The 22,075-nt window shown below is 33.9% G+C and overlaps 2 protein-coding genes across 7 annotated transcripts in view; both read left to right on the plus strand.

The window, feature by feature from the left end:
- The first annotated feature begins 2,957 nt into the window (after positions 1-2,957).
- On the plus strand, positions 2,958-12,559 carry LOC132703083 (CD63 antigen-like). The gene is made up of 5 exons (XM_060672146.1): positions 2,958-3,143; positions 5,529-5,717; positions 5,782-5,952; positions 8,899-9,150; positions 9,596-12,559. The coding sequence occupies exons 1-5, from the start codon at positions 3,081-3,083 to the stop codon at positions 9,662-9,664; spliced, it is 744 nt and encodes a 247-aa protein (XP_060528129.1). The 5' UTR covers positions 2,958-3,080; the 3' UTR covers positions 9,665-12,559.
- Positions 12,560-19,566: 7,007 nt separating this feature from the next.
- The window catches only part of LOC132704027 (disintegrin and metalloproteinase domain-containing protein 11), a 627,178-nt gene continuing 624,669 nt past the window's right edge, over positions 19,567-22,075 (plus strand). For all 6 annotated transcript variants that reach the window (XM_060673635.1, XM_060673633.1, XM_060673634.1 and 3 more), the window contains exon 1: positions 19,567-19,905. In XM_060673635.1, coding sequence (XP_060529618.1) covers positions 19,773-19,905 — 133 coding nt within the window. In that variant the 5' untranslated portion in view covers positions 19,567-19,772. The remainder of the gene's footprint in view (positions 19,906-22,075) is intronic.

Raw genomic sequence — 22,075 nt, forward strand, 5'->3', positions numbered from 1 at the left:
AAAATGTTATAGACGACAGAGGTACTTTAGTTACTGTTTTTCTTGAGAGAATTGTAATCATTGCAGTATATATGACTTAAACTACATTTATGACTAATAAATGAATAAAATTAGAATAATCGTTGAAAATGGTCTATTTTCAATGATTATTCTTAGTTTTGCAAAGGATTTTTTTAAAAAATACAGGTGGACCCTGAACATTTTTAAATGTTCTGGAAAGCTAATTTCCTAAGTTAAGTTGACTATGTGCTTTAGCTTTTGTAGATATTTATTCTCCCTTATGATCAGATATATTGAAGCCGATCACTTTTGTGAACGTATTAACCTACATACAAATTTGTCAAGATATTATCAACTCGATTCCTTCGGTGCATTTCGTATTTTCATGTATATAACATGGAAGTTCATATATAGATTTCCAATAAAAATATTTAATATTTCGCATTTTTCACATGGATCAAAATTTTTTTGGAAAACTAATTTTGAATATTGTGAAAATATATTAAAAATCTATTTTTTTCTGTCTAATTTGATTCGCTTTTGTTAAGATTTTGTATTACGGTTAGGGATGAGTTTTTCCAATTATACTAAATAAAAAAAGTTTTCGAAAATTAGTTTTTATATTTACTATTAATACCGATTGGGTTCAGTAAAAAAAGCTTTAATAAAACCGTGGTATTATATCAACCAATATATCAACACATCACACTCAAAAAATACCGTTTTCGTTAAAAGTACGCCAACATGCATTTATCTTTTTTTAATATATTTGGCAAATAAGTCAATTGTCATATTTTAGTCATAGCTGGCAAACATTACTAACATAAAATTTATGCTTTTAAAAACTTAAATGTTTAAAATTTCAATCAACTAAGTTTTAGGTGGTGACGGCATTTTTGCTTTTTATTAATATTAAAAATAAAATTTAGAATGAATTGCTTGGGACTGTTTCTGTATTCGAGAGGCACTAATCTGTTTTAGTTTCTTTCATTTATTCCCATTAAATTTTGTTACTTGAGAACCACAAACTGCTATGCAGTTTAGTGGTATGCCAGTGATAGTTTTTTTTTTTGTTTTTTTTTTTGTTTTTGCTTTATATTTTAAATAACAATATTTGTTCATTTTCTCTCTAATCTTGCTTTATTTCAATTAACTTTTTCTTACTTCAAAATTTTGTGTCATGGTTAATTTTCGGCTATTTGTAAATAAAGTTATTATTATTATTATTAAAAATAAGAGACAAAAATTGTTTAGATATTTATTTTATATTAAAAAATATATATAAATATTTCAGCATTGCAAAATAAATAAAAAAATTTGTTAATTAAACTAAAGATATGTTCTGGACAAAATCCAATAAATTTTCTGTTAAATTCGACTTTAGATAATTTAAAATATATTTCAGTGCTGAAAATGCTCATTAAACACTCACTTGTCTCATAGGTAAACAAATATTTTAAGACACGTATCTCGCTTTTCGCACGGTTCTTCATAATGACGATCTAATAACTATAGAATATCTAGTGTATTATGAAATTTTCAAGAAATATTTCCTTTTTGTTTTAAAAATTACTCTCTTTAAAGTTGAGTTTAGAAATGACTCTTCAACGAAACTGTTACCTTCATTTATATTTTTTAGAGCATTCCATACATGTAGTTTTTAGCTATGTCAATTTGTAAAGTAGATAAAACTACTTTGAATCTTGGATCAAGAAATATTGCTGACATAGTCACATCTTAATTAAATTGTGTTTTTTCCATTTCGTTTAATGATTCCACTAAATGTTTCGAAAATCGGCTACAAATTATTACTTGTTTCCATTTTACACTTCAGCCAGGCAGAATAAAAATCTCCAGCCAATAAATGCGTTAATTTTTCAAAGAAACTTCCACAGGCTACTGTAATACTTTTTGCAAAACTTCTGGATTCCTCCTGCTTCGGTTTTTTCTGTTTTCCTGAAGACAGTCAAGCTCTGAAGAAGCCAACAAGATGATTGGCGAAACGTTAACAATTTCGACTCAGCAAAAACAGACGCAGGAGAAATCCAGAAGTTTGTAAAAAGTATTACAGTAGTCTGTGAAAAATCTGATTCAGGACGTCTCCAACGACTTCATTTAGGGTCGATGCGAACCTAAAAATATTTCTAAAAATAATTGCGTTCAAGTTTCATTCACCCCAAAGCCTGACCTGGAAGTGGATTTTTACGGTTGACGCTGATTTTACATTAGAGGACGTGTTCACAAATTAGTGTGTGAGCAAATCCCATAAAAAGCTACTTTCCATAAATAATTTGAGTTTTAACTCCAAAACCATGGTCGGAGCATTGTTTACTGAAAATATTATATACATTTGTGACATTTGTTTATAAAGGGCAAGACCTAAAATATTGCCACAACATACTTTTCTCTGCTTAATTCGCTTTTGGATAAATTCTGTATAACAATTAGGAAACATTCAAATTCAATTTAAAGCAACATTTGTAATCTTCCAGAGCTCTTTTATATTTATCCTGAACGAATCGAGGTATATTTAAATTTTGCTGTGTTTACCAGAATATTGGATTCTGCATTTTGCATCTATTATACCTTACAATAATTGTCTGGCATGCTCCTTAATATCAGTAAAGCAAACTTAGTCTCATTCTCAAAGAAAAAAAAAATTGCTCCACATGATTCTAAATTTTTTAATCATTTAAAGAAAATTGTAGGATGTTCACTGCAACTCGTCGGCTTTTTCTGTAACTCGTAAGTTATAATGTGGAATTTCCGAAATGTGTATCTAAGTTAAGAAGAACATGGGCGCTCGTTCTACGATTACATGAGTTTAACGCGAAAACGACGCTGGCTGCTATAGGAACAGAAATGTTTGAATCCATTTCGAGCCAATGAGGTCGTAGGAAAACCCTAATGTGAAACGAGCAATAAAGCGTGGAATTTTACCACCCCCGCGACACACTTCCTATATACTTGTTAGTGTTAAAGCTGTTGGCGTAACAACAACAACATCACGCGAATAAGTTTGTAAACTGAGACACGCACTGCAGTTTTCTATTGACCGATTTTGTTGCGCTTTTGAAAAAATGGAGACGTGCGGAATGAGTCTGGTCAAGTACATTTTGTTTGCGTTCAATTTAATTTTTGCGGTAAGTGATATAGATGATGGTTGTTGTGTATATCGACCTTTCTGAATCGACAACGAATCGACATTTGGAAATGTCGATAACCGATCGATTCAGTTGAAATAGTCATGAACAATAACGAAATACGTAATGATATGATATCGATATTCGCTACAGGGTTATTTTAACAAATCCCACTTCACAGAACACCATTTTCCTGGTTGAATACTTGAACTAGAAAGTGATAATTTCCCTGGTATGTGTTATTATTAAAAGTTAAGTATTATTTTCTTTTAGCGGGGATATTTACAAAAGGTTATCATGTGCTGATAAATAAGACTAAGGGATCACTAACGAAATAATTCCTGTGGGTGAAAGTTTAACTCCTTGAAAAATAAAGAAAAATATTATTTGCATAAATTATTTGCAATAGAAAAAGAAAAATTTGAATGCAACTACAATTTAAAAAGGGTAATGAAAAATATAAGAGTAAGAAACGAAATGGAAATAAGAAGGGAAACCAATTGACTGATAAAAATTAACTTTTATTTAAATATATTTTTAATTTTTTTGGTATATTCTTATAAAGTTTTTTTTAAAGATATCTAGATGCATTTATTAGGTTTTAGTTTGTCGTCATCGCATACATTTTGATCTAGTTTAAAACATGCTTGTCACGCTTAAAGGAAAAGAAACATCGTGAGTTTTAGAAAATTCGATGTTACTAAGATTTTGGATAAGGTGTATTTCGTTGATGGTATATCTAATGCCATATCAGCAATTTCGAACTTACAATTATAAGAATTAAAATATACAAAACTGAATTCAGAAAAAAATCCGAATTTTCTAGTGAAAAATGAACAGATCTTCCACCAAAGTTTAAAGAGCATTTAGAGTTGTATTCCTATAATACAATACCATACTTGAATTTGCGTGAAAATTATAAACGAAATATTCTAAGTTTTACAAATTAGGGATAGACCCATCAAATTGAGAGCAGAAAATATGTTCATACTTCACTCAAACTGTCCTTATTCTGCATTCCGAAACTTATGCTACAGGTTACTAAAAAATAAGCCTTGGTACTGATTATAAATTATAAAAAGTTCTGAAGCTCTAATATAAATTAGAGCCAAAGCATTGTATTACATCTATATACGTATGTAAATGGCGAATTCAGTTGACTAAAATCATCAAATAAGCAACAAAAAACTTAAAAACAGTTTGAAAGCGGTCTAAAATAATATATAACACAATAAAGATCTTCCAATCTGATTTGGGTCTTGTCAGTACCCAATACATATTGCTTAAAAAATCAAATAATTTGTTATAAGCTATATGTAATTTGTTATAAACTATTTAAATTAAGTGTAGTTAGATTATTACTTTGATTTTTGATTCAACCGAACTTTAAAAGTATAATTCATCCTTTAACTCTAGGTAGATGTATATAATTTATACCTATATATCTAACTTTTCTCCTCTATAAAATATTATTTATTTATTTAAGTAATAAAATATTTCTGGAATTTCCAACGGTTCTTCACGAAAATTGGAATTGCGGAAAACATTTTAATGTCACGTTAATGAAATGGTTCAAACGCTTGATTAATGGCGAATACCAACGCCAGTTTTACGATAAAAGATAGCATATATAAAATGGATTCACATGCTCTAGTTTTATTGTGCACTGTATTGACCCGCCTTTTCCGTGAAAATTTGTTCAATCGACTTTCCTATTAGGCGTGGGAACAATAATTTTCAATTCTGTACGGGTCGTTGGAAGTGATGACGGAACTGATCGGAATTGAAAACCAGTAAAAGAATGAATTCGGAAATATACTAACCTATGTTTTTTATTAAAATAAAATAAAACTTAGGATTAGGCAATAGTCATATTATAATGGTATTATAGTATATGATGCAGTAAGTGTGATAAAACGCCACTGTAACCAAGAGTTAGATCAAAATACAGGGGCTGAAACCTACCATAAACATCCGACCGTCTCCAAATCCACGTGACTAAAGTACCGGTAGTCTCTGAAAGGAGCCAGCGAAGCTGACGTCTTAAAGTAACACTTTGGGCATGCCTGATAAGTGCATATTTGGGTATTTGATAGCAGGGAGTAGAAAAATGATTTTAATTGAATTTCGTAAAAAAAGAACAAAATTGATTTGCCAATGCTCGCCACAAATAAAATCGAATTGACGAACCATTGATTGAGTTGCACAAAGTGACAATTGACTTTGCAGTTAAACATGCCTTTAGACTACAAATCTGTTCAAACGTCCACGTTATAATCAGTAATTGTTTGTTATTGAGCCGAACCTGAAAATATTAACTTATCATCCTTATTATTTGAAGAAAGCGATTTTAAGTTGCTATTTTCACTATTTTCAATTCTTAAGATTTCCGGTCTGGGCATTATCATAGCCGGTGGATTAGTACTGTCCGATGTGTCAGATTTCAAACACTTTACGGACAATGATCTGCTTGGGCCTCCGGTGGTGCTCATCGTCACAGGGTCAATAGTGTTCATCATCGCCTTCCTAGGATGTTTCGGAGCAATTAGAGAATCATACAAAATGTTGATGGCGGTAGGTCAAATAATCACCAAAATCGCCTATAACTTGTCTGAATATTTATTTTCTAATTTTGTAGTTTTCCGCTTTGCTGCTAGTCATATTCATCGTGGAGTTGGCAGCCGGCATTGCCGCGGCAGTTTACAAAGGTGACTTTCAGTCGACCTTCAAGAAGACCCTGTCTGCTTCCATGACCAACTATTCGGGAAATGAAGTGGAGCGGATTTCTTGGGATAAAATACAAACAAAGGTATGCAGAAGCAGACGTGAAAATAATTTAATTTTTGGCAATTTGAAATTTAAATTTTGGCCCATCAAAATATTAAAGGTGCCGATTTCCGAGGGCGGTAAACTTGACAGTTCCATAGCAAAAAGGCAAAAAGCAAAATTTCAAGACAAGACAAAGTATTCGCTACATACATATTTACTGTGGCTGAGATTTTTCTGGAAAAAGCACCCAGAACATATCGCAACATGGCCAACCAGAATTTTGAGCCAAATTTAATAGCTAATATTATTATTATATTTGGAATTTTCGGGAGCGCTTATTTCGATTTTTAACATTCATGCGGTCCTTACAATCGCTTTGGGCGTTTTCACTTAATTTAAAAATATAGGTGGGTATTCTATCGGCACGAATGCTGTTACGAACATGCCCTAAGTTTGCGTGTTTGACAAGTATGTACACAGACATTAAAATAAGTTATGACTCTGTTTCTCCCTTATTTGAGTTTCCGTTGTTCGCTATCAAAAAAAGTAAAATTTGACGGATCTAGAAAATAGATTCAGCATTCAATTTGATCATATTAAAGGAATAATGTTTCATATTATGAAAAATAAAGTGGTGCTGTTAAAACAAAATTATTTATTAAGAATTTTCTAAATGTAAAAATTATTTATTTTATTTATTAATTTGTTAGTTAATCTACGTTTACCTCAATTAAAAATGCTTTGTTCTGAACAACTTGATGGTCGCCTATATTTATATATGTCGGCAACAGAAGAGATGAGATATTTGCTTTAAGTCTAAAAATATAAAAATGGAAATGTTAAGTAAGAGGAAGGTTGTGTCTTTTTCGAAAAAAAAAAGCAAAAACTGTTTTTTCCGGAATGGATCACTTTTGTGTTCTTTCCATAATGTAAATTTTGTTTTTAATGGAAATTTCAAAAACTAATAGTAATCTAGTAATCTTCAATAATGTTGAGAAGAACAATAAGCTATTCATAATTCTATATATGATGATAATGGGGGTAACCAGAAATATTTTGTTATTGCGATCTTGTTACTTTCCAAAATCGATGAATTCGAATTTTTCGAAAGTATTTGCGCTTCTATAAAAAATTTATATCTCGGTAACGGTAGGTCCTATTGGATCGCCGTCGGTACAGAAATGATCATCGTTTATCCGTTCTCCGTTCTCCGTTCTCGTCTTTTGGTTTTTCCTGAATAACTTTCGAACCGTTGGAGCTACAAAATTGAAATTTGCCTCCTTTTTAACGCTCCACGAGGCACATAGGCTTATAAGAAATGGCCTGAGATGAACCCGGTATCCATCTTTTTTCAGCGATTTTCGACTGTTTTTTATACCTTGAAACACGATAAGTGTCCGAAATTTGAAGCAATCGACTTCATGTTTGGCATATATTTGCAGCTTTACCCCGTGAAGAAACCTATTGAAAATGGGGGGGCTGCGGGTCGGGAACTGTTCTAAAAAAATAAACAATCGCGCGTGCAAGGGTCTACAAAAAACATCATTTTTCAAAAACTGTTCACGAGATCAAAAAAATTCTTGAACCAGAAGAAGCACAAGATACGGCTCTATAAACTTCTATTCTTAACAATTTTTCAAAAATATACAGGGTGCGCCACAAATTCCAAAAAACTGGGTCCCCCTATTATTGGAAATTGGTTATAACTAAAAGACTATGCTTCAGATCTCAATTTAGCAGAGAAGTAAAAGTCCGTGTCCCCATTTAAACGGTAGAAATTGGTCGCAATAAAATTTTACCAAGTATTATTTTAAAATATTTGAATTTTTTTTTTGGTAATATAAGCTTCCAAAAAAATATGCTTTCCTCCATAATCGTTCATCCGATTGGCAAAATTCTTTAACCAGTAGACGCAGAAGATTCAATGCAATAACATTTATTTCGGGAATTTTTTCGATTATATACAGAGTTTTCAAATTATAGGCAAAAATCTAAAAGACCTAGAAAATTGTTCTTTTACAGAGTAAATTATTAGCCGCAAATCAAAAATCGTAAAAAATATGGCTAATTGGTACAAACGGTGTCATAGGCCGCATCAAGAGCTACAATTTTTGTATTTGCGGTTTTCGTCTACCACGTACGCTGGTCGGGATATTTGGAAAAATCCATATCGAAATCGTTATTTCGGGGGCTGTCAAGACGCAATGACGTCTTTGATTATTAAGGCGCACTGCGTTTCAGAAAAAACTTTATTATTTCGAAAACCATTTACTATTTTCAAAAAATTCTTCAACCAGATCGCTTGGAAAATTTAGGGCTATAACCTCTACTTCGAACAATGGTTGTATCATATACAGGGTGTGCCGTTTATGGGAAAAAAATCTAAAATATCCCAAAAATTTCCACTTTTGTGGGTAAATTATTGGCGATAAATGAAAAACCGTTAAAGATGAGATAATTTTATTTAAACAGTTTCGTAAACCGTATCGTGAGGGAGTTTGAGATTTCGTCAATTATACAGGGCCCGAGACATTTGAAAAAATATCATTCGACACAGCTATTATTTGTACAAATTTTAATATTTACCGATCTTTGCTGTAACTTTGAAGTTCGACAAGATGACTTGCCAAGACAAGACGAACTTGCCCCTCCCAGCGACGACTTTTCGAAAGCAATCTTGTTATTTCTTTTGACAGTTCAAGTTTTTTGAAGAAGGCCCATATGATAGAGGTGCAAAAACTTATTAGTTATCACCCAGAAAAATTAGCAAGTAGTGTCTGATTCGCAGAAAAAGGTTACATCTTTGTGCTGGAGCAACAATTTCATTTCTTTGACTTTCTCTAGAATGCATGGAGGTACGGTGTGTTATTATTCAGAAATGTTTTTAAGATTTAAGTAAGCATGATTGTGGAACGAAACAATCATCAATCAATTAAATAATTTAAGTTTGTATTCGTTAAATTAAAAAAATGACAATGTATTCCAGTTCCATTGCTGCGGTGTGGACAATCCTGAAGATTGGAAAAAAATTGACCCTGCGTATCCGAAAACCTGTTGCGCAGCTAATCCGACGCCACACGATTTAGAGACGGGCGAAGTTCAAGAGAACGATTTCTGCAAGCAAGACGGGGGCGGAACACATCTTTACTCACGAGGCTGTTACGATAAACTTAAAATGAAAGTCGAATCCAACATGAAAGTCTTGGTTGGTGTTGGCATTGGGATCGCTTTTGTTGAGGTGAGTCAGCAATGAAAACATTATAGGAGTGTAATTCCTTTGCTTATTGTATTTCTTCACTTATTCCGAGTTCATAGTTATAGGTGATATAAATTGCTTTGCTTTAAAGATCGTAAGGTTCAAACTTTTTGTCGATTTTCATGAGTCCCGATTAAATCCAAATAGTCAATCCGGCTTCTCCACTGATATTTTTTGTACTTTTTGTTACATTTGCAGATTAAGCATTTGAAAAGAAAACTTTTCGATTTCTTATACTTTTTATCGGGATATAAAAAGAAAATGATACTTAAACTAGCTTTGTTCGAGGACTTCACTGGAACTATTGACTTGACTTGTAACTATTGATATTTTTTTAACAATATACCCTATACTTCTAAATTGTTTTCAACTCCTTTAAACAATAAGAAAGGAAAAAAAACATTTTAAAAAGGAGCTTTCTTCTCAGGTGATTGGAATAGTTCTTGCATGCTGGCTGGCGTACACCATCAAGAAGGAAAACGAAACGTCAAAGTGAGAAATTGGTAATCAGAGAGTTCAAGAGCAAATTAAAAATATTTACGTTTATTAACAACAATGGTACAACAATGAATTTTATTAGATGTGTTCAATTGCAAGAAAGACTTCCTTTGTGTCGTGAGTTTGGCTTATGTCTTCTTAGCGGTTTTCCAAGCTTTAAATTTAGGGGATTGTGTAAATTAAATTCTTATCACCTAATTATAGGTTCCTCAGTGTTAAAATATCTAGAAGAAATAGTTTTTGAGTGTGCAAAAACCATAAAAATTGTGACAATGTTAATAGTAATAAGGATAAGGATAGATACCACTGTTATAAATTAATTGAGAGTTTATGCATGGAAAATTAATTGTTAAATTATAAAAGTTGTACTTTCTGTTACAGCAACTATAAACGTACTTTAGCCCTAATACATTTATTCGGTTTAGAACTTTTATATGTTTGGGATGGTGCGACATCTAACGGAAATCTGGCGAAGCATTAAAACTACTCCACTCAGCGAGATCGTAGATTCCATTTTAAGGTGGTTCCTATTTGACCGAACTGTTCTATCTATCCGCGAGAAGAGAAATAAGCTTTCAATCCTTCTGCTCAGGGTAAAACCTTACAGTAATGTTTATTTTATCCGAGTGTAAAACCATGTAAAATGTTCCTTCATTGATATAAATATGTTTTAAGAAATGTAGCTTATATGTGGCACAAATCTGGAATGTAACCTAATTAGGTATATTACAAAATATAAACTGAAATTGTTTTTTACATTTTTTGAAAGAAATTGATATGAAGTACTTATATGTCTTCGTTAACGAAATAATACACTTTGGAATCCTTTAAGGACACAATTTTAAGTGTTAATGGAATTTGTCTTTTTAGAATGCATATAGTAGTTTTATATCCGTTTTGTGGAGACCTCTGTATTCAAGGCGCAGATTAAAATCAATAACTCTTCAACGGAGACGCCCCGTGTTGCCCTTTGGAACTAACCGGGACAAGCAAAGGTGATTTTCGGCAGCTATTTGATTTAACTAGATTTTTAATTGCATCAACCTTGAAATACGGACAGGGTTTTAAAATAAAATAACACAACTCATCCAATAGACCTCAGAAACGGCAAAGAAAAATAAAATAGCATTCGCCAATCTTTAATACCGGCTTCATTGGAGGTTTTTCGTCGTCTCTTACTAAATGATTTAATTAATCAATTACCAAATATTGAAGGAGGAAAAAATGCTAAGAACATGCAAAGGTCGTGAAACCTGCCAAAGACAACAATGTTGCTGCCTCAGTGAAACAGACCTATAAGTTAGAGTCGATGACATATCCTTGCAAAATTTCAAGGCTATTTTCAATTTGATAGATATCTGGAGATTTTTAAGACTCAATCTTAGATGAATATGGTATTCCTAAATTTTTCCATAGTTTCTTAGTAAAATAGTTATCAAATTTTATGAAGTGGTCGGAAAAAACCTAAGTTAAACAATACATAAAACAAAAGTTAAAAATAAGTTTTATTACCTGTTAACTCGGAGTTGGCAACAATACCTTTAGCAAATTACTTAAAGAAAGTGTCATAAGATATAAAATATGTTGGGTCTAATAAAAATACTGTTTTAGAGTTTTTTTGCCACTAATGGGACACGTTTTTGGGTCAACTTTTCTTATAAGCGCAAAAAATTTTCGGTTCATACTAACACAGCTTTCCTATTCCGGAGTTGTTTGATGTTTTGTTAGTCCCACACGCACACGCGTGAGTTTCCCGCATATCATACCTAACGCTTCCTCCTGCATTTTCTACCTAGCTTTAATTTGACTGTTGCTAGAAAGGAACATAAGGTATTGTATAAATGGATTGAGGCACCTTCCGACAGTTCAATTTTTCGCGTGAGTTACTGGGTTTACAATTAGATGATATGATATTATCATGTCTTTCATTTTGGTTGTAAACTCCTATTTCAAGCCTTGATGCTTGCGAAGGCTGTTTGTTTTCCTCTCAATATTTGCAGGCTTCTAATACTTCCTCGTCGATTACTGCCATATTTATTTATTATAATTCCGTTTTTTGTCAATTGGGAGCATTGTTAATGTTTTCTACTGAAAAATTTTACGTATGCTGGAGTTACGCAGCACCAATTTTCATTTTCTCATTTTTATCTCTTGGTAAACATTTTTGACTTGAAATGGAGAATGTTTGCATTTGTATTCATAAAATTCAAGCCTTTTTTGTTTTATGAAAATTATGCCAAACATTACAAGATATTTCGTAATTGCAGGTACTGATTTAATTGCTTTCCTATAGCACCCCTTTTATATAGTTAAATCATAGCGTCTTATCGTCTATTTGTTATGAATTGTTGTGTGTCTTTCATCTACACATCCAATGTTTTTCAATTTGTCTTTATCACTTCATTTAGCTTCAATTCTCGATTTATTTTTTCTTCTCAATGTCTAGTCTGTCAAGTCTCTGGGGATAAGGGGGCTTGAGCAGTCGCACACAACGAAAACAACTTTATAAAACACTTAGGACATAATATAGACTTTAAGTAACCCTAATATACACATAGCATATTATGCAAGTTTGATAACAGAGGCATGTTTATGAATCGGTACTGATTTCGCCACCTTCCATAACTTTGGGAATTTTTGTCTGCAACGTCCTTTCTCTTTCCATTAGCATTGTTTCTAGTTATTTTTTATTTTTCATGGCATCAAGTATCTGGCCCCGAAGCATGATTAATATCTATTGTAACAGGCAACAAATTTAATAAATCAGGCTTTATCCACGAGTTTCATTTGCCATGAGCGAAGCGTAGCGGAACGAGTGCTAACCAAAACTAGTGACTGAAGTAATTTATCAATACTTTGAGTACATTTTCTAGAAACAGCACGAATATATTTACCGTCAAAATACCATGACTAAAATCTTTTATGTATAGTATTTCATCAAAAATAAATTATAGAAGACACAAATGATGCGATTATTTACTGACACCGTGTAAATCGTTGTATTCGAGTGGAACGTAATTTCTTACCAAATCCAATCCAACTGAATAGCGGATTTCCATACTGTCCATTAACAGGGTTAGGGCGACTGCGATATTGAATATTATCGTCCGTTTCCCTTATTCATCGACTAATAGTTTAGGTCCGGCCAATTTGATTCCAATGTAATCCTTTTAAAGACCGAACGGAGTTGAAGGCAGCCGATTCGAATTTAAAAGCGATACAACTCTCTGGTCGGCCATCATGCGATGTAGTCAAAGCCTCGCGTAATGCCGGACAAATCCTTCAATATAAATGCATATTTAATGCTCGAGACATCGAATGCGCGCAAATACGTAATGGCTTTACGTGAACGTCTGGATGCGCGGAACGACTGGCAGCGTTCCTGTTTTAGGGTTTTGTTGGAAAGCTTTTTGAAGGCACGTTGACAAAAATTGTGAGCTTTCGCTCATGAAGCAGCGTACTATTGTGAAATTTTGCTTTAAAATAGTTTAAAACAACAATGGTGGCCCGGTAAGCATTTTTCTTCTGCCAAATTTAACAGGTTTTGCAGTCGCTGCGCAAATTTCAAAGTTATTAAATAGAAACACTTGTTTGTATACTCCCTTCCTTCACCTCGGCAGCCAGGTTGGGAATCGCATAACTTTAATGAATAGAAGAATAAAATTTAACTGGCCTGCCTCACGTAGAGTAAAAAACTACAATTGTGGTAAAACCCAAAATAGTACATTATTAGAACACTTTTGTTATCGAGATACACCAAAGATTCTTTGTGAAAGCCGTATTAAATATTGTCATTTCGTTCGAAATGTGGTTGTACCGTAGAATACTTAAGGTAAAATGGACCGATGAAGTGACCAACATGGAAATCCTGAAAAGAATAAAAAAGGAAAAAGAAATTATCATTACGGTAAAAAAGCGTAAACTTCAGTACCTTGGACACGTCATGAGAGGAGAAAAGTACCAACTACTCCAACTGATATTACAAGGAAAAATTCAAGGAAAGAGAAGTGTAGGAAGAAGGCGTCACTCATGGATGAGAAACTTACGTGACTGGTTCGGGTGCACCACAAACCAAGTATTTCGGTCGGCTGTGTCACGAATACTAATAGCACTGATGATTGCCAACCTTCGCAACGAAGACGGCACTTAAAGAAGAAGAGTTCTTTGATTCTTGATTCTTTATAGTATAACAATAATATAATTTTTGCCAGTCCAATTTAATTAAAAGTTTCGGTATTCCAATTATCGTTATAAACATACATTTCATAAATTTCAATTATTATTTTTTTACTTATTCCGTATAGCTACTGGAGATATGGAGGCGATAATACAGTAAGTTTGAGGCAAATTTTCATTAGTATTTAAATGTTCTGGAAAAACAAGCTAAGTGTGTGGAAATCCCTGTTTAGAAAGAAAGTGCCACAAAGTGCAGGCTGGTGGGTGAAATGCATCAATTTTTACCGTTGTAGGGCAACTATATTATCTAATAGCTATAAGATTTCTTCCAATGTAATCTTAAATAATTCCAAGTTAAATTGAACTGAAACAAAGCTTCTGACTTCTAGACTAAACTATTACGAAAACGCAAAAAAAAATAGATTTTTCCATTTACCATAAACCTTCACACACGGACACAGTCATACATAACAGCTGAAATCACCCTTATACGCACACAATAGCTGCATTTCACTCTTTTAGACACAGACATCTTAATACGCCACCTTCAACAGAAAATTGCAACAAACAACTTAATATTATTAAACAAATCGGACTGAACAACGGCTACAATCCGTCCGTTATCGATAAAATTATAAATAAAAAACAAATCCAGACAACAGTAAACTATATTTATCCGAAACGTAATACAGATCACGAACAATTTAAAACAATTACATACATAGGAGAACCCAGTGAAAAAGTTTCAAAACATTTGTCAAAATGTGGTTTAAAAATAGTTTCAGAACTAACAACACAATAGGAAAATGTTTAAAAAACAATAAAGCGAATTGAGCTATTATCTTGATTCGGGTTTAAAGGCCGTCGTCGGTTGGAATTACTTCCCGAAGGAGGAAGTAATTCCAACCGACGACGGCCTTTAAACCCGAATCAAGATAATAGCTCATCAACGGGCCGCGAAAGACTTAACCAATTTATCAATAAAGCGAATTATCCAAAATTTCAAAAATCATGAAATGCGGATCATGTCTTCAATTTTATATTGGACAAACAGGTAGATCCTTCAAGAAAAGCATTAACGGAACATAAAAGAGCGTTTAAAAACAATAGTCTACAATTCAATTATGCTACACACTTAAACACAGAAAAACACATTTTTGACAACAATTTTGATATTTACATACAGCCACAAGAAGTAGAAAATTAAATTAATTGGAAGCCATGGAGATTAACAAAATGAAACATTCAAATGTATTGCTTAACTATCAATTAGATTTAAATATATCTCCATTATTAAACTTACATTCTCAAAACAACATTAATTAAGGTTTTGATAAAGACACGATGTTGTGTGTTGGTGTGTAAATATACAATTTCTGAAATTTCGGAAATCTGAACCTTTAGTTCTTATTTATTTAATTCCTAGTTATTCCAATGTAATTCGATACTAAAGAATTTTTTTTGGAAATTTTTGACATTATTACCCTTTTAATTTTGAATAAACAATAAATTAAATTCTTATTCTATTAAAAAAAAATTTTTTTTCTTTTAATGGGCCCAAGAACTTTGATAAATGTATCATCAAACGCATTTTTATGCCGCATCCAATAATGAAAACAGTTAATATAGTGGCAATAAGCAAATTTAAAAATATGTGAACACATATCTATCGAAAACAAATGAAATGTTTCCAAATATTTGAGTTTCTGATAAACGTTTTTAAAATTTTCGTAATTTAACCAACGCTGTATCTCCTACATCTTCTATATAATGCACACTGTATACTATAAGGATCTTTGAGATTTTTTTTTAAATAGAAAAACGACATTTTAGCAGCATGTCAAAGATTAAATCAACTGAAAAATACAAAATTTTAAAGAAAGAGGTTTTTATGTAAGACGATTATTCCTTGGCAAAATTCTCAATTGCATTTCTGTCAAGGGTTATTAAAATACCATAAAAAGCATTGACCAGATTTTGGATCGTGTAAACCTCATACTTAGCTTAAAATTGAAGTCAGGGTTAAATATAACTGTATTGAGTTGGCCTGGTCTATAGAATATTTCCTTTCTAAGAAAAAGCCATTATACTTTGTTCCTTTGTTAAAAAATATTCATTCCACTCAGATTATTTACACGTCACATTACCACAAGAAAAAACGAATAAACGAAAAACCTTCGGATCTGGGTCCCGTTGAAAAAAACTACCCCTGACCCTTTAACGTTTTCGAGGCTGTGCCGCTGGCGCGCATGAAAATCGTTTTCCCTCAAATACAATGAATGTCAAGTGGAGATTTTAGTAGCAAACGTTGCGTTTACTTTGAATCTCGTATTGCAGCGTAATGCAGTAACTGGTTAGTTTAAGTGGTTTGTTTTAATGTCGCCAGGGGTGTGGGGAGGTTGAAAATGTCGGGGACTAGGTGAAAATTTGAGCCGCAATGCTCACGAATTATGGGACTACTGCAGCACGTTCGTTGCGGGTTCGCGTTTTACCACACGTTTTGAATTAAATAGATATCGTTATCGAATTTGCAATTTCGACGACGTCGAATATACATCGCGTGCTTTACGAGGGCTTTTCGAGAGCTTCAGATTTCAGATACGATTCGGTGTGGTTCTTTAGTGTTTAAAAATGAAATATATAAGAATAAATACGCAAAAAAAGTGTCGGGAAGCTTGATTTTGCAGGTATTGTGTGTTCATAGATATAAGAAAGTGACCAATTGCTTTTGAATGGGATTATCCAAGGGTGGTCATCAACATACAATGCAACAAGATTATTACCTTAGTTAGTTAGTTTCGGAATTTAAATTCAATAATTTTATACCTACCTGTGTTTAATATTCTTTGGTTTGCTATACTACTTAGTCTAAGTTTATTAGTAATCATTCTCATTTCGTGTGTAATACAGCGTGTGTTGAATCGTGTGCGAATTATGCAAAATATGTGCGAGAATCTCAGGAGATGCTCCCGCCCAAATGTAGAAAACACTATTCTATTGAGACTAAGGAAGTTATAAACAATGTTTATTTGACTCTCCTTGAAACGGTCACATTGACGAAAATTCCAACATCAACTGTATGGAAAAGAAGCGATGCTGACATATATCTTATATCTTAATTAGGAGGCTTGAAAAAGATGAAACCGGTGTTAAATGTGGCAGAACTACCTTATGGAAGTGTATTCAACACATGTATCAAGTGTATGAAGAATTCGGAAATGGCGACTAGAAAAAATTAGGATTTACAAAGAACAACAAAAGCCAATTATTTACTTGGATGAAACCTGGTTCGACACTTATGATAGCCCGAAAAAGTGTTGGGTTGACTAAACTGACAGGTGTAAAACAAACGCGCCATCAAAAAGAGATAAAAGAATAACTATTTTGCATGCTGGCTCTAAAGATGGTTGGATTCCAAATGGACTTTCTCTGTCTGCGAAAAATATTATCTCTGGATTACCATGAAGGCACCACCGCAGATTTATTTGAAAAATGGTTTAAAAACAAACTAGTTCCAAATATTTCTCCTAATAGAAGTTGACCCTTCCTCATCTGACATAAAAGCAACAATTCAAAACTACATGTATAATAACGACATTTATTTTCACGAAGATTATACCAAAAAGCAATTAATTGAGGTTCTACAACGCTTGAACCTACAAAAGGAATACGTCTGTGATAATTATTCAAAAAACCTAGGGCATACAGTTTTAAGGCTTTCACCTTACCACTGTATATTTAATCCCATTGAACATGTTTGGCACCAACTGAAATCTGCCATTCGTCGTAACAATGTTTTTCTCCGTGTTAACTCCAATGTCCTCAAACTTTCCTATCTTTCGCAACAAAACCCCAAATAATTAAATTCTAAGCAAAGTACCTGTTCGGCCATATTTCATTCACACAGTTTGCCCGGGTCTTTCCTTAATTCGTATCAGTTAGTCACTCTTTTATATCTATGAACAGATTTTACAAAAGTATATTCTGGATCGTATAGTTATAACGATTTATACGATATCTGTGACGCTGAACAACCTGGATGATGTCCTGCCTACCGCAAGCAAACTCTAGAAAATACGGAACAATCTTGAGCGGCGGGAATGGAATTCGGAATGGGTGGGCGGGCAATTAAGCGTTCGCAAAATGTTTGTCGCACAAAAACAATTTGAAATGGAAATGGAAAACGGGATTTCCTCTTCAATTTGGCTTCAAAAGAAAAATACAATAGTGAATTTATGATCATAAACCCTACCGTAACTAGATTTGTTAATGATATTATTATATTATATTATAGATTGCATAATAATATCAATAGTATATTATGCAGCAAGTGCGGTAAACGGCGCGGGTGTTTAATAAACGAGTTTACCAAACATTTCTACGGCCGTTAGTTTTTGCATACATTTTAGCAAAACAACAGAAATACATTCACATCAAAATTCAAACCGTGCTGTAAAATTTCCGAAAACATCCGATTGTTCCCAAACTCGTGCGGTAATATCTCGGAAATGTCCGAAGGGTGCTAAAATGACGCTTACCGTACCCTAGATCGGTGTATAATTAGGTATTTTACAGATGGGAGTAGAAAAAATTATTTGTGATTTTACAAAATCACAGAGATATTACCGCACATTTTTAATTTTGATGTTTGTCAGTGAATGTGTTCGTGTTGCTTTTAAATAATGTACCCAATAACTGCGGTAGCAGAAAAAGCATAGTATGCAACACGTTTGGTAAACTTTTTAAGTCGCTCGTTTGTTTTATCTACAAATTAGAGATTCAAATGCCATTTGCCACACTTGTAGCCTAATATACTATTCTGTTCTTTTGTCCACCTGTTTTACTTGAATTCAAATGGTTACTATTTTCTCATAAATTAATTTACTTGATTTTTTTCCAAAGTCAAATCGATATTCGATGTATGATGTAGATAAACCATTCTATTTTCATTTCAAACTAGTTCTTCATAAATTTTATCACTTTTCAGTACAGTATACATTTTTTTGAATTTAAAAAATTTGTAAACTTGCGAAAAAAACTAAAATGTTTTAAATTAACTCCACTCCACTACTTTTTCAGCAAAACCTATATATTTGTAATACTCGTTGTGCTACTTAAAAGTTTAGAATGATATGGAAGTTCAATCTCCTAATTATCTGTATCTATAAGTGAAGGAGAGTAGCCTACATCGAGCGCTTAGGCCTCAACAGGCCCATCGTGCTTCCTCATTCCGGTTTACATCATGTCTAGTGAATCCACGAAGGCACTGTCAGCCTCAGCTCTGACGTAAAACCTGGTCTATGAAGTATCTGAACTGCCTGTCTGCTATTTGTGTAGATGCCTACAGCTTTACCAGCAGTTTTACGCTCCTGAGTTCCAAAACTAGAAGATAAGATGAAATACATACCAACCATGATTTGGGGCGTGGCACTAAAGCAACAAACGTATCGCAAGTTCAGCGCTTGCACTAAATTGTTTACCTTAAACGCACGTGGGGTCGTTGTCAGGGGTTTGCAGAATCGGGCAGGCTACTGCAGCAGCATCGTCGGGAGCGGCATTATCGTTTATCCCGTAACCCGGTGGCCGAGTGGCGGCGCTGGGGCCCAGCGTCTGCTGCCGGGCTCGTCGGCGCCCGGGCGCGCAGGGCAGGGCGGCGGCGCGCTTACCGTCAGCGCCGCGCTGCTCTCGACGCCGTCGCCGCACGCATTCCGCGATGGAGTTTCCTGCGAGGCAGCAGAAGGGCGGCTGAGCAGCCCCACGACGAAGACGACGACGACGAAACGAGAGCAGTGGTGCGCAACGAGCCGCGAGACGAGCCGCCGACGCCGTCGTCTACGAGCAGTGCAGACCCAGTGGTACAGACTAAGATGCAGGCCAGCGCCGCGACGGCGCTACCGCCCCCGGGCCCCCCGCGCTCGTAGCGGAAGACCATGTCTCGGTGGTGGATTTATTGTGGTGGACTGTTGTGGCTGGCCGCGCTGCTGGTTGTGGCCAACCCCGCTGCTGGCGCCCAAGGTCCCTCGCCAGCGGTCCAGGTCCAGACTTCTTCGCAAGCTAAAAGAGGTAAGCACGTAATATACTCCTGTGTGTTAAATTAACCCACTCGCTACGTCTTCGCGGATCTGTGTTTTGTGTGATAAGTGTTTGAAAGTTGGGAAGCTGTGCGTACCGCTGTGTCCGCGTGCTTCCGTCTATTGAAAGTGTGACGCGACGGTCGATGAATGTGCATCGTAACCAATGGAATACTACTGCATCTAATTCAGGTTTTATGAGATTTTGATCGTAAAATAGGAATTATTTCTAGGACCAAGGATTCAAAGCATATTGTGATCGCGAAAACACGACTATCGTAACCTGCGCGGTTATGGAAACTTACATTTTTATTTTTAATTCAATCAAATGTAAAAAATTGGGCTACTAAATCAGTATAATTCCATTATAATGTTAATCGATTTTGGTAATTGCACGAAACATTAGATATTCAACTTAAATATGAAACTATGACCAGGCAAGCAGGACCACGCCTCGATGTTTATATTTCCGATTGTAACGAGAAAAAAATACTTAAAAAATTTATTTCAAACACAAAATTTCAAGTTTTCGCACTACCGATAATTTTTAGTATTTTTAATATTGTGCAATAATAATCTAACCAAAAAATATATACATATGTGGATCCGCTACTAATCCCGCTAACAATGTCTACTATTGCCGTTATCGCTTATAGTTTTGCATTTTCAAATAAGAGAAGGGCATAACTTTAAAAATTAATAACATCAAATTCATTACAAATTAAATATCTGAAATAAGGAATCAGATATATTTGACTTGAAAGTTGGACTGTTATAACAATAACTCTAATCATATAAACACGATATGTTCAAAACTGTCCAGAAGATTCTACGTTTAGACGGAGCAGCTTTAGGATTTTCCATTGCTTTTATTTTACGATTAATAGCAGCCACAATTTTTTTTGCAATAGAGAAAAATGACTTAATTTTTATCGAATATAGTAGCGTCCTCCAGTTTGTGCTCGATTCGTGTGATCCCGACGCTCCCGAAACTTGAATGGGTTTCATTTTATTCGTTATGGAATTCGGGGGTCTTCAGTGCATACGGACACTAATAAAAAAAGTACGCACAGTTACTTACTTTTTATTATCCAGCTGTTAATAGATGAGTGCAAAGAAGTGCACTGGAAATTAATCTCAACTCAATATTTTGATAAATTTTCGATATTCCTTTCAAATTTTTTAAATTATTCTGGTTACTGTTGTTTCATATTATAAATTAATGAATCGGGTGCCTGCTCCAAATTTTGAGAAAGCTATCAATACGTTTATAAGATTAAGCAGTAATTTTTGATGAAAAAATCGAAGCACTCTTGTTTATGTCTTATTTTGCCCCTGGTTGTCTATTACAAAGGGTTGTTTGTTGATTGATTCATTTCAATGTCTTTATTTTCATTGAGAAAGCAGTCAAGTATCAATTGATTTCTATTGTAGGAAATGTATGGAAGTGGTGGTGAGAAAGGTATGTTCTTAAAATAACTTTTTGAAATGAGTGCAGACTTAAATTCAATCCGAGTCGTTTCTAATTTTAATTGCAATAATAAAACATTTTTTATTAGTTAGGTATGTTTTAGATAAGAGCTCTCGATTCATATCTTAAAGGACTTCAGAAGTAGGTTTGGTTCCTTGAGTTCTGTAACCCAGAGTGACAGTCAATTATAAGGGTAGCTTTGAGAGTCCAGAAATTAGCAAGTGTTTAAGAAACGAGAGCAAACCATTGACCAGTAAGATTTCACCCAGCAACAGAGGTTATTAACCAAAGTCAGGCGGAGAAGCCATGGCTGCTGATGGTGTGAATATATACTTAAACAGTTAACGTAATTTATCTTATCTAATTTTTTTAACCTACAGTAGGTCTATAAAGCTTTATTATCAACTAATATTGATCATATTTATTTACAGAGTGATTTTCTGAATTTCAAAATGTTCCCTTTGTTAGTTCTTCAGAACTGTTAATATGAAACTAAATTTTCTTTCGAATGTTACTTCTATAGAGGAAAGGCATCAAATAGTCTAAGAATGTGGGAGTAACAGGATTGTTTTAGAAAATATATGGCATGAATTTCGTTTCAGGCAACCTAATTTTTGCATCGAATTAATTCATTGTTTTGACTTTACATTATACCGGATGACACTGGGAAGTGACTTGAAATTTAAGTCCT

This window comes from Cylas formicarius, unplaced genomic scaffold (genome assembly GCF_029955315.1).
Source record: "Cylas formicarius isolate icCylForm1 unplaced genomic scaffold, icCylForm1.1 PGA_scaffold_6__28_contigs__length_40554024, whole genome shotgun sequence".
NCBI lineage: Eukaryota > Metazoa > Arthropoda > Insecta > Coleoptera > Brentidae > Cylas > Cylas formicarius.

Bases quoted from the DNA above. Each gene is read 5' to 3' on its own strand.
- LOC132703083 (XM_060672146.1), top strand. From the start codon at position 3,081: ATGGAGACGTGCGGAATGAGTCTGGTCAAGTACATTTTGTTTGCGTTC. The intron at 3,144-5,528 runs GTAAGTGATATA...TCAATTCTTAAG, and splicing joins CGTTCAATTTAATTTTTGCG to ATTTCCGGTCTGGGCATTAT. The intron at 5,718-5,781 runs GTAGGTCAAATA...CTAATTTTGTAG, and splicing joins CATACAAAATGTTGATGGCG to TTTTCCGCTTTGCTGCTAGT.